Source organism: Passer montanus, unplaced genomic scaffold, assembly GCF_014805655.1.
Source record: "Passer montanus isolate IOZ18808 unplaced genomic scaffold, ASM1480565v1 scaffold552, whole genome shotgun sequence".
NCBI lineage: Eukaryota > Metazoa > Chordata > Aves > Passeriformes > Passeridae > Passer > Passer montanus.
The window spans coordinates 1-12210 of record NW_024370507.1 but is presented as its reverse complement, the minus strand read 5'-3'; the positions used below and the strand labels follow the sequence as shown (position 1 = coordinate 12210).

The window sequence follows — 12210 nt, the reverse complement described above, 5'->3', positions numbered from 1 at the left end:
CCGGCGGGGCACGAGGAGCACGACGAGCTCTGAGCCCAAAATACACCCAATTCACCCCAAAAATGTCCTGGAATTATCCTGAAAATATCCTGGAATTATCCCAAAATATCCCTGAACTGGGATGTCACTCACGTGTCCCAGGTGTGTCCCAGGTGTCACTCAGGTGTGTCCCAGGTGTGTCCCCTGTCACTCAGGTGTGTCCCCTGTCACTCAGGTGTGTCCCCTGTCACTCAGGTGTGTCCCAGGTCACTCAGGTGTGTCCCAGGTGTGTCCCCTGTCCCTCAGGTGTCCCCAGGTGTCTCAGGTGTCCCAGGTGTGTCCCCTGTCACTCAGGTGTGTCCCAGGTCTCTCAGGTGTGTCCCAGGTGTGTCCCCTGTCACTCAGGTGTCCCTGTCCCCATCCCCAGGTGTCCCAGGTGTGTCCCCAATCACTCAGGTGTGTCCCAGGTGTGTCCCCTGTCACTCAGGTGTGGTGTCCCAGGTGTGTCCCCTGTCACTCAGGTGTGTCCCAGGTCACTCAGGTGTGTCCCCAGTCTCTCAGGTGTGTCCCAGGTGTGTCCCCTGTCACTCAGGTGTGTCCCCTGTCACTCAGGTGTGTCCCTGTCCCCCTCCCCAGGTGCGGCTCAGGTGCGCTCTGCAGACGGCGCTGGCGGCAGCGTCGGAGCCGAGCCGCTGCGAGTACCTGCTGGAGCTGGAGACGCCCGCGGCCTGCAGGGAGAGCCCGGCGGGGCACGAGGAGCACGACGAGCTCTGAGCCCAAAATACACCCAATTCACCCCAAAAATGTCCTGGAATTATCCTGAAAATATCCTGGAATTATCCAAAAAGTATCCCTGAAAATATCCTGGAATTATCCCAAAATATCCCTGAAAACATCCCCAAAATACCCCTAAAATAGCCCCAAAATAGCCCAAAATGATCCCCAAAATATCCCTGAAAATCCCCAAAAATGCCCCAGAGGAACATTCCAACCCCCCCAAAAATCCCCCCAAAAACCCCAAAATTCCCAAAAAAACCCCAAAATTCCCAAAAAACCCCAAAATTCCTCCCCAAAAAACCCCAAATAAACCCAAAATCCCCCCCCAAAAAACCCAAAATCACCCCAAAATCCCAAAAAACCTCCCAAAACTCCCCTCGTGCCTCAGTTTCCCTTTCCCTGGGGTCCCAAATTTGGGGATTTTGGGGGCGTTTTCCCAGAATTCCGAGGGCTCTCCTGCCTCAGTTTCCCTTTTCTTTCAGAGCCCAAATCTGGGAATTAAATTTGGGAATTTTGGGGGGATTTTCCCCTGAATTTTGGGGGAATTTCCCTGAATTTTGGGGGATTTTTCCCTGAATTTTGGGGGGATTTTTCCCGAATTTTGGGGGATTTTTCCCTGAATTTTGGGGCATTTTTCCATGAATTTCGGGTGATTTTTCCCTGAATTTTGGGGAATTTTTCCTGAATTTTGGGGGATTTTTCCCTGAATTTTGGGGGGATTTTCCCCTGAATTTTGGGGGAATTTCCCTGAATTTTGGGGGAATTTCCCCTGAATTTTGGGGGGATTTTCTCTGAAATTTGGGGGATTATTCCCTGAATTTTGGGGATTTTCCCCTGAATTTTGGGGGGATTTTCCCCTGAATTTTGGGGGAATTTCCCTGAATTTTGGGGGATTTTTCCCTGAATTTTGGGGGGATTTTTCCCTGAATTTTGGGGGGATTTCCCTGAATTTTGGGGCATTTCCTGCCTCAGTTTCCCTCTCCCAAGGTCCATCCCAAACTCCCAAATCCCCAAATTTCGAGATGGGGAAAGGCCCAAAATCCCCAAAAAAAAACCTGGAAGGGGGAGGAAAAAATCCCCCAAACTGGGATAAAAAATAAAAATAAAAACTTGAAAAATAAAAACTTAAAAAATAAAAATTGAAATTTTATTTAGGAATAAAAGGGGGGAAAAAAACCCCAAACTGGGATGAAAAATAAAAACTTTGTTTGGGAAAAAAAAAAAAACAACAAACTGGGATTAAAAATCCAAATTTTATTTGGGAATAAAAGGGGAAATAAAAACCCAAACCAGGATGAAAAATAAAAATAGAAACTTTATTTGGGAATAAAAATCCCCCAAATTTTGGGGTCCGAGCTCGCTGCTGTCCTGCCGGGGTTGGGAATTCCAAAATTCCCACGGGAATTCTTCCCCATCCCAAATTTTGGGGATATTTCTGAGGGGCTCTTGGGGTGGGAATTCCGGGATTCCCATGGGAATTCCTCCCCATCCCAAATTTCGGGGGCTCCAGGGTTGGGAATTCTGGGATACCCATGGGAATTATCCCAAATTTTGGGGGGCTCCAAGGATGGGAATTCTGGGATTCCTGTGGGAATTTTTCCCCATCCCAAATTTCTCCATCCCAAATTTTGGGGGGCTCCAAGGATGGGAATTCCAGGATTCCCATGGGAATTCCTCCCCATCCCAAATTTGGGGGGCTCCAAGGATGGGAATTCCAGGATTCCCGTGGGAATTTTTCCCCATCCCCAATTTCGGGGGGTTCCAAAGATGGGAATTCCAGGATTCCCAAGGGAATTCCTCCCGATCCCAAATTTGGGGGGCTCCAAGGATGGGAATTCCAGGATTCCCATGGGAATTCCTCCCCATCCCAAATTTGGGGGGCTCCAAGGATGGGAATTCCAGGATTCCCATGGGAATTCCTCCCTATCCCAGATTTTGAGGTGCTCTGGGGCTGGGAATTCCAGGATTCCCGCGGGAATTCCTCCCCATCCCAGATTTGAGGGGCTCCAAGGATGGGAATTCCGGGATTCCCGTGGGAATTTTTCCCCATCCCAAATTTCGGGGGGCACCAAAGATGGGAATTCCGGGATTCCCATGGGAATTCCTCCCCATCCCAAATTCAAGGGGCTCCAAGGATGGGAATTCCAGGATTCCCGTGGGAATTTTTCCCCATCCCAAATTTCGGGGGGCACCAAAGATGGGAATTCCGGGATTCCCATGGGAATTCCTCCCCATCCCAAATTCAAGGGGCTCCAAGGATGGGAATTCCAGGATTCCCGTGGGAATTTTTCCCCATCCCAAATTTCGGGGGGCACCAAAGATGGGAATTCCGGGATTCCCGTGGGAATTCCTCCCCACCCCAAATCCCAGGCACGTTTTCGGGGTCAGAGCTCGTCGCGGGCGTCGCTCTCGTGCCGGGGCTGGGAATTCCAGGATTCCCCCGGGAATTCCTGCCCGTCCCAGGCCCCGGGGGGCTGCGGGGGGCTCTGGGGCTGGGAATTCCGGGATTCCCGCGGGAATTCCTGCCCGTCCCAGGCCCCGGGGGGCTGCGGGGGGCTCTGGGGCTGGGAATTCCGGGATGCCGGGGGGAATTCCTGCCCGTCCCAGGCCCCGGGGGGCTGCGGGGGGCTCTCGGTGTCGCTGACGTAGCCGGGCTCCCCCGTGTAGTGCGTGGGGAAGAGCAGCAGCGGCTCCGCCGAGAACGCCAGCAGGTCCCGGCGCGGGAAGTGCCGCGAGTACTCGGGGCTGGGGGGAAAAAGGGGGAAACGGGTGAAAATGGGGGGAAATGGGGAAAATCAGGAGAAAAACGGGGAAAAATGGGGAAAATCTGGGGGGAAATCCAGGGAAATGGGGGGAAAATGGGGAAAAAACGGGGGGAAACGGGTGAAAATGGGGAAAAAATCCAGGGAAATCTGGGGGGAAATGGGGAAAAATGGGGGGAAATCCAGGGAAATGGGGGGAAAATGGGGAAAAATGCGGAAAATCTGGGGGGAAATGGGGGGAAAATGGGGAAAATCTGGGGGGAAATGGGGGGAAAAAATCCAGGGAAATGGGGGGAAAATGAGGGGAGAGGTCCAGGAGAAGTGCCGTGAGTACTCGGGGCTGGGGGAAAAAGGGGGAAATGGGTGAAAATGGGGAAAAAATCAGGGGGAATCTGGGGGGAAATGGGGAAAAAATTGGGGAAATGGGAGAAAAAGGGGGAAAAATGACAGGAAAATGAGGGGAGAGATTTGGGAGAAGTGCCAGGAGTCCTCGGGGCTGGGGAAAATGGGGGGAAAGGGGGGGGAAATGGGGAAAAACAGGAAACAAATAGGGAGAAATGGAAGGAAATGGGGGGAAAATGGAACCTGGGGTGCTGGTTGAACATGAGGGGTTGGGATAATTGGGATCAATGGAGTCAATGGGGTCACTGGGATCAATGGGGTCAATGTGACAAATGAGATTAATTGGGTCAATGGGATGAATGGAGTCAATGGGATCAATGGGACAAATGCAGTCTATGGGATCAATGAGAACAGTGGGATATGGATCATTACAATCCATGGGATCATTGGGGTCAATGGGATCAGTGGGATCATTGGGATCAATGGGATCAATGGGATGAATAAGGTCAACAGGGTCATTGGGATCAATGGAGTCAATGGTGTCATTGGGGTCAAGGAGGTCATTGGGGTCACTGGAGTCAATGGGATCAAGAGGGTCATTGGGGTCAATGGAGTCAATGGGGTCACTGGGATCAATGGGGTCAATGTGACAAATGAGATTAATTGGGTCAATGGGATCAATTGAGTCAATGGGGTCAATGGGATGAACGAGATTAATCAGGTCATTGGGATCACTGGTATCAATGAAGTCAACAAGATCAATGAGATCAATGGGATAATTGGGATCAATGGAGTCAATGGGATCAATGGGATCAATGAGGTCAATGGGATCATTGGTATCAATGTGGTCACAGGATCAATGAGATCAATGGGATAATTGGGATCAATGGGATGAACAGGATCAATGGGACAATTGCAGTCTATGGGATCAATGAGAACAGTGGGATATGGATCATTACAATCCATGGGATCATTGGGAGCAATGGGGTCAATGGGATCAATGGTGTCATTGTGATGAATGAGATCGACGGGATCAGTGCAGTCAATGGGGTCATTTGGCTTAATGGGATTAATGGGATAATTGGGGTCATTGATATCATTGGGATGAATGAGGTCAATGGGATCAGTGGGGTCAGTGTGGTCATTGGGATCAATGCAGTCAATGGGATCATTGGTGTCATTACGATGAATGAGATCAATGGGGTCAATAGGGTCAATGGAAGGGAATTCCAGGGAATGCCGGGAGGGACCACGGGAATAACAACGGGAATTCCAGGGAATGCCGGGAATGCTGGGAGGGACCACGGGAGTAATGGGAATTCCAGGGAATGCCGGGAACGCCGGGAGGGACCATGGGAATAACGGGAACAACGGGAACCGGGAGGGACCACGGGAATTCCAGGGAACGTCAGGAACCGTGAGGGACCGTGGGAATAACGGGAACAGGGAGAGGCAACGGGAATTGCAGGGAACAGGGAGGGACCACGGGAATAACAGGGAATGCCGGGAATGGAGAGGGACCCCGGGAATAACGGGAACATGGAGGGACAATGGGAATTCCAGGGAATGGCGGGAACTGGGAGGGACCCCGGGAATAACGGGAATTCCAGGAACAGCGAGGGACCCCGGGGACAACGGGAACAGACCCCAGGAATGCTGGGAATGGGGAGGGACCCTGGGAACAACGGGGATTGGGATGGACCCCGGGAGTGCCGGGAATTCCGGGAATTTGGGATGGACCCCGGGAATCACCCACCCACCCCAGGAATTCCAGGGATTTGGGATGGATCCTGGGAGTGCTGCTCGCACTCGTGGGAGCTCCCTGGATCCCCCTGGACTCCCAGACCCCCCCAAATTCCAGAATTCCCATCCCAAATTCCCAAATTCCCGTTCCTCACCTCCTGCCAGACGCGGAAGTGGCTGAGGAAGCAGAGCAGAGGCTCCTCTGGAATTCCCTGGATCCCCCTGGACTCCCAGACCCCCTGGACCCTCTGGATCCTTCCAGACCCCCAAATTCCCCAATTCCCACCCCAAATTCCCCAATTCCCACCTCAGATTTCCCAGTTCCCACCCCAAATTCCCAAATTCCCGTTCCTCACCTCCTGCCAGACGCGGAAGTGGCTGAGGAAGCAGCGGCTCCTCTGGAATTCCCTGGATCCCCCTGGACTCCCTGAACCCTCTGGACCCTCTGGACCCCCAAATTCCCCAATTCCCACCCAAATACCCCAATTCCCACCCCAAACCCCCAAATTCCCATCCCAAATTCCCGAACTTCCCCGTTGCTCACCTCCTGCCAGGCCTGGAAGTGGCTGAGGAAGCAGCGGCTCCCTCCCACCCTTGGGAACTCCCTGGACCCCCAAATTCCCCAATTCCCACCCAAATACCCCAATTCCCACCCCAAATCCCCAAATTCCCCTCCCAAACCCCCGAATTTCCCGTTCCTCACCTCCTGCCAGGCCTGGAAGTGGCTGAGGAAGCAGCGGCTCCCTCCCACCCTTGGGAACTCCCTGGAACCACCAAATTCGCCACTTCCCCCCCCAAATACCCCAATTCCCACCCCAAATCCCCAAATTCCCCTCCCAAACCCCCGAATTTCCCGTTGCTCACCTCCTGCCAGGCCTGGAAGTGGCTGAGGAAGCAGCGGCTCCCTCCCACCCTTGGGGACTCCCTGGATCCCCCAAATTCCCCAATTCCCACCCCAAATTCCCCAATTCCCAAATTCCCAAACCCCCGAATTTCCCGTTGCTCACCTCCTGCCAGGCCTGGAAGTGGCTGAGGAAGCAGCCCACCTCTATCCCCAAATTCCCGTCCCAAATTCCCGAATTTCCCCGTTCCTCACCTCCTGCCAGGCCTGGAAGTGGCTGAGGAAGCAGCGGCTGCTCTGGAATTCCCTGGATCCCCCTGGACTCCCTGAACCCTCTGGACCCTTCCGGACCCCCAAATTCCCAAATTCCCACCCCAAATTCCCCAATTCCCACCCCAAATTCCCAAATTCCTGTCCCAAATCCCCGTTGCTCACCTCCTGCCAGGCCTGGAAGTGGCTGAGGAAGCAGCGGCTCCTCTGGAATTCCCTGGACTCCCTGACCCCCTGGACCCTTCCGGACCCCCAAATTCCCCAATTCCCACCCTAAATTCCCCAATTCTCACCCCAAATACCCCAATTCCCACCCCAAATCCCCAAATTCCCGTCCCAAATTCCCGAATTTCCCCGTTGCTCACCTCCTGCCAGGCCTGGAAGTGGCTGAGGAAGCAGCGGCTCCCTCCCACCCTTGGGAACTCCCTGGATCCCCCAAATTCCCCAATTCCCACCCCAAATACCCCAATTCCCAAATTCCCAAACCCCCGAATTTCCCGTTGCTCACCTCCTGCCAGGCCTGGAAGTGGCTGAGGAAGCAGCGGCTCCTCTGGAATTCCCTGGACTCCCTGACCCCCTGGACCCTTCCGGACCCCCAAATTCCCCAATTCCCACCCTAAATTCCCCAATTCTCACCCCAAATACCCCAATTCCCACCCCAAATCCCCAAATTCCCGTCCCAAATTCCCGAATTTCCCCGTTGCTCACCTCCTGCCAGGCCTGGAAGTGGCTGAGGAAGCAGCGGCTCCCTCCCACCCTTGGGAACTCCCTGGATCCCCCAAATTCCCCAATTCCCACCCCAAATACCCCAATTCCCAAATTCCCAAACCCCCGAATTTCCCGTTGCTCACCTCCTGCCAGGCCTGGAAGTGGCTGAGGAAGCAGCGGCTCCTCTGGAATTCCCTGGACTCCCTGACCCCCTGGACCCTTCCGGACCCCCAAATTCCCCAATTCCCACCCTAAATTCCCCAATTCTCACCCCAAATACCCCAATTCCCACCCCAAATCCCCAAATTCCCGTCCCAAATTCCCGAATTTCCCCGTTGCTCACCTCCTGCATGTACCCCGGGAATCACCCACACACCCCAGGAATTCCAGGGATTTGGGCCGGATCCTGGGAGACCTGCTCGCACTCGTGGGAGCTCCCTGGATCCCCCTGGACTCCCAGACCCCCCCAAATTCCAGAATTCCCATCCCAAATTCCCAAATTCCCGTTCCTCACCTCCTGCCAGACGCGGAAGTGGCTGAGGAAGCAGAGCAGAGGCTCCTCTGGAATTCCCTGGATCCCCCTGGACTCCCAGACCCCCTGGACCCTCTGGATCCTTCCAGACCCCCAAATTCCCCAATTCCCACCCCAAATTCCCCAATTCCCACCTCAGATTTCCCAGTTCCCACCCCAAATTCCCAAATTCCCGTTCCTCACCTCCTGCCAGACGCGGAAGTGGCTGAGGAAGCAGCGGCTCCTCTGGAATTCCCTGGATCCCCCTGGACTCCCTGAACCCTCTGGACCCTCTGGACCCCCAAATTCCCCAATTCCCACCCAAATACCCCAATTCCCACCCCAAACCCCCAAATTCCCATCCCAAATTCCCGAACTTCCCCGTTGCTCACCTCCTGCCAGGCCTGGAAGTGGCTGAGGAAGCAGCGGCTCCCTCCCACCCTTGGGAACTCCCTGGATCCCCCAAATTCCCCAATTCCCACCCCAAATTCCCCTATTCCCAAATTCCCAAACCCCCGAATTTCCCGTTGCTCACCTCCTGCCAGGCCTGGAAGTGGCTGAGGAAGCAGCCCACCTCGCCGCGGGTCAGGGGTCTCCCGTGGAAGGGGTCCCGGTACCCCGGCAGCATCCGCACCCCCAGCGCCTCCAGCTGGCTGCCGTTGAGCGCCCTGCGGAGCCCGGAAGGTTCCAGAAGGGAATTCGGGGGGCTCGGGGTGCCGCCCACCCCCCGGGGCTCACCGGCCGTCCACGGCCTCCAGCAGGCGCGGCGCCACGCCCAGGGCGTGCAGCGAGCGCAGCATCCGCGCCCGGCGCGCCGCGCGGCGCCGCAGGTTGAAATCCCATGGGAATGGGAGAATCCCGTGGGAATGGGGCCAAATCCGTGGAATGGGGCCAAAATCCATGGGAATGAACCCCAAATCCATGGGAATGAGCCCCAAATTCCATGGGAATGAACCCCAAATCCATGGGAACGGGAGAATCCTATGGGAACGGGGCCAAAATCCATGGGACAGGAGAATCCCGTGGGAATGAACCCCAAATCCATGGGAATGAACCCGAAATCCCAGGGGAACAGGACAATTCCACTGGAATGGGCCCCAAATCCATGGGAATGGGCCCCAAGTTCCATGGGGACAGGCGAATCCCGTGGGAATGAACCCCAAACCCATGGGAATGGGAGAATCCCACGGGAATGAACCCCAAATCCCATGGGAATGAACCCTAAATCCCACCGGGAATCAGCCCCAAAATCCCAAAGGAATGGGCCCCCAATTCCCAAAGGAATCAGCCCCAAATCCCATGGGAATGAGCCCCAAACCCCATGGGAATGGCCCCTAAATCCCAAAGGAATCAGCTCCAAATCCCATGGGAATGGGCCCCAAATTCCATAGGAATGAACCCTAAATCCCATGGGAATGGACACCAAATCCCAAAGGAATCGGCCCCAGATCCCAAAGGAACATTTCCCACCCCAGAGAACGAAGAATTCCCAATCCCAGGGGTCCCATCCCAGGTTCCTCCTCCTTCCCAGGATCCCAAGGCCCTGGATCCTTTGGGATCCTTCCCTCCCCTACAACCCCAAAGCCCTGGATCCCTCAGGATCAATTGGGATCCATCCCTGACCCACAATCCCAAGGTCTCGAATCCTTTGGGATCCTTTGGGATCCTTCCCTCCCCTACAATCCCAAAGCCCTGAATCACAATCTTGGGGGAAAATGGGGAAAAACTAGGGAGAAAATGGGGAAAGGAGAAAAATGACCCAAAATCCCGAGGAAAAGGAGGGAAAAGACCCCAAACTCTGAGGGGAGGGGGATTCCGGCCGGAATTCCGAGGGAGGGGCTCCCACCTCATCGAATCCCAGCTTGTCCAGGACCTTGGGAGGGACCCACACGTGGGGGGAGGGCTCGGCCGGAGGGAGCTTCACTGTGGGAACGGGAGAATCCCGTGGGAACGGGGCCAAATCCATGGGAATGAGCCCTAAATCCCATGGGAACAAATCCCAAATCCATGGAAATGAACCCCTAAATTCCATGGGAATGGGAGAATCCCATGGGAATGGATCCAAAATCCCATGGGAATGAACCCCTAAATCCCAAAGGAACCAACCCCAAATCCCATGGGAATCAGCTCCAAATACCAAAGGAATCAACCCCAAATCCCACCAAGAATCAACCCCAGATCCCGAAGGAATCAACTCCAAATCCCATCAGGAATCAGCCCCAAATCCCAAAGGATTCAGCCCCAAATCCCATGGGAATCAGCCTCAAATCCCACCAGGAATCAGCCCCAGATCCCAGCAGGAACATTTCCCATCCCAGGGGTCCCATCCCAGGATCCCTCCCTCCCCCACTATCCCAAGGCCCTGGATCCTTTGGGATCTGTTGGGATTCATTGGGATCCTCCTCTCCCCCACAATCCCAAAGCCCTGAATCCTTTGGGATCCGTTGGGATCCACTGGGATCCTTCCCTCTCCCACACCCCCAAATCCCTGGATCCCTTGGGATCCACTGGGATCCATCCCTGCCTCACAATCCCAAGGTCCTAAATCCTTTGGGATCCTTTGGGATCCCTCCCTGCCCCACACCCCCAAATCCCTGGATCCCTCGGGCCGACCCCGAGGCCCCGGATCCATCGGGATCCTTTGGGATCCTTTGGGATCTCACCCATGATCTCCAGCTGGACGTGCAGGAAGTTCTCGGCCTCGTCCCGCAGGGAGCTCTGGGAGCGCAGCGGCACCGGCAGGAACCCGAACTGCTCCCGGTTGGACACGAACATCTGCACCCCTGGAATGGGATTGGGATTGGGATTGGGACCAGGATTGGGATGGGCACCGGGATTGGGATCGGGAATGGGACCAGAGCAGGATCAGGATGGGGGAGTCGCTCCTGTGCTGGGATCACCCAACGTCGATCTCAAATTCCAGCCCAATCCCAACCCAACTCATCCCACCTCAACCCAACCCAACCCAACCCAACCCATCCCAACTCAACCCAACAATCCCAATCCCCATTTGTACCGGCGTGCCAGCAGGCAGCGGTGAAGACGATGATGTCATCCCAACGCAACCCAACTCAACCCAACCCAACAATGCCAATGCCCACGCCCACGCTCACTGGTGTGCCGGCAGCCAGCGGCAAAGACGATGATGTCATCCCAACCCAACCCAATTCAACCCAACCCAACAATCCCAACTCAACCCAACCCAACTCAACCCAACCCAACCCAATCCAACCCAACCCAACCCAACCCAACCCAATCCACCCCAACCCAACCCAATTCAACCCAACCCAACAATCCCAACTCAACCCAACCATCCCATCCCCATGCTCACGGGTGTGCCAGCAGGTGGTGGTGAAGACGATGATGTCATCATAACCCAACCCAACCCAACGCCCGTTGTCATCCTCACTGGCGTGCCGGCAGGCGGCGGCGAAGACGATGATGTCATCCCAACCCAACTCAACAATCCCAACCCAACCCAACAATCCCAATGCCCATCCTCACCAGCGTGCCGGCAGACGGCGGCGAAGACGATGATGTCATCCCAACCCAACTCAACAATCCCAACCCAACCCAACAATCCCAATGCCCATCCTCACCGGCGTGCCGGCAGGCGGCGGCGAAGACGATGATGTCATCCCAACCCAACTCAACAATCCCAACCCAACCCAACAATCCCAATGCCCATCCTCACCAGCGTGCCGGCAGACGGCGGCGAAGACGATGATGTCATCCCAACCCAACTCAACAATCCCAACCCAACCCAACCATGCCATGCCCATCCTCACCGGCGTGCCGGCAGGCGGCGGCGAAGACGATGATGTCAACCCAACCCAACCCAACAATCCCAATGCCCATCCTCACCGGCGTGCCGGCAGGCGGCGGCGAAGACGATGATGTCATCCCAACCCAACTCAACAATCCCAACCCAACCCAACAATCCCAATGCCCATCCTCACCAGCGTGCCGGCAGACGGCGGCGAAGACGATGATGTCATCCCAACCCAACTCAACAATCCCAACCCAACCCAACAATCCCAATGCCCATCCTCACCGGAGTGCCGGCAGGCGGCGGCGAAGACGATGATGTCGTCGAAGGCGCCGCTGTAGCCGGGCGGCGGCGGGTGGAAGGCCAGGCTCCGCGAGCGCTCGCGCCGCAGGTCCAGCAGGAAGGTGGAGTGCACCATGGGCACCGCGAAGCAGCCCCGGCGCTCCCGGCGCCGGATCGGCAGGTAGGCGGGGGTGCGGCGGTAATAGCCCTGCGGACGGGAGTGACC

The 12210-nt window shown here is 55.6% G+C and overlaps 1 protein-coding gene across 1 annotated transcript; it reads right to left on the bottom strand.

Moving 5' to 3' along the window:
- Positions 1-2386: 2386 nt before the first annotated feature.
- Positions 2387-12207, bottom strand: LOC120510137 (procollagen galactosyltransferase 1-like; the record flags this gene model as incomplete). Its single annotated transcript, XM_039725633.1, has 7 exons — positions 2387-3501; positions 6839-6921; positions 8469-8601; positions 8672-8768; positions 9770-9856; positions 10597-10716; positions 11988-12207. Coding segments are annotated over 7 exons (1101 nt in total), but the record flags the coding sequence as incomplete, so codon positions are not given.
- Positions 12208-12210: the final 3 nt, after the last annotated feature.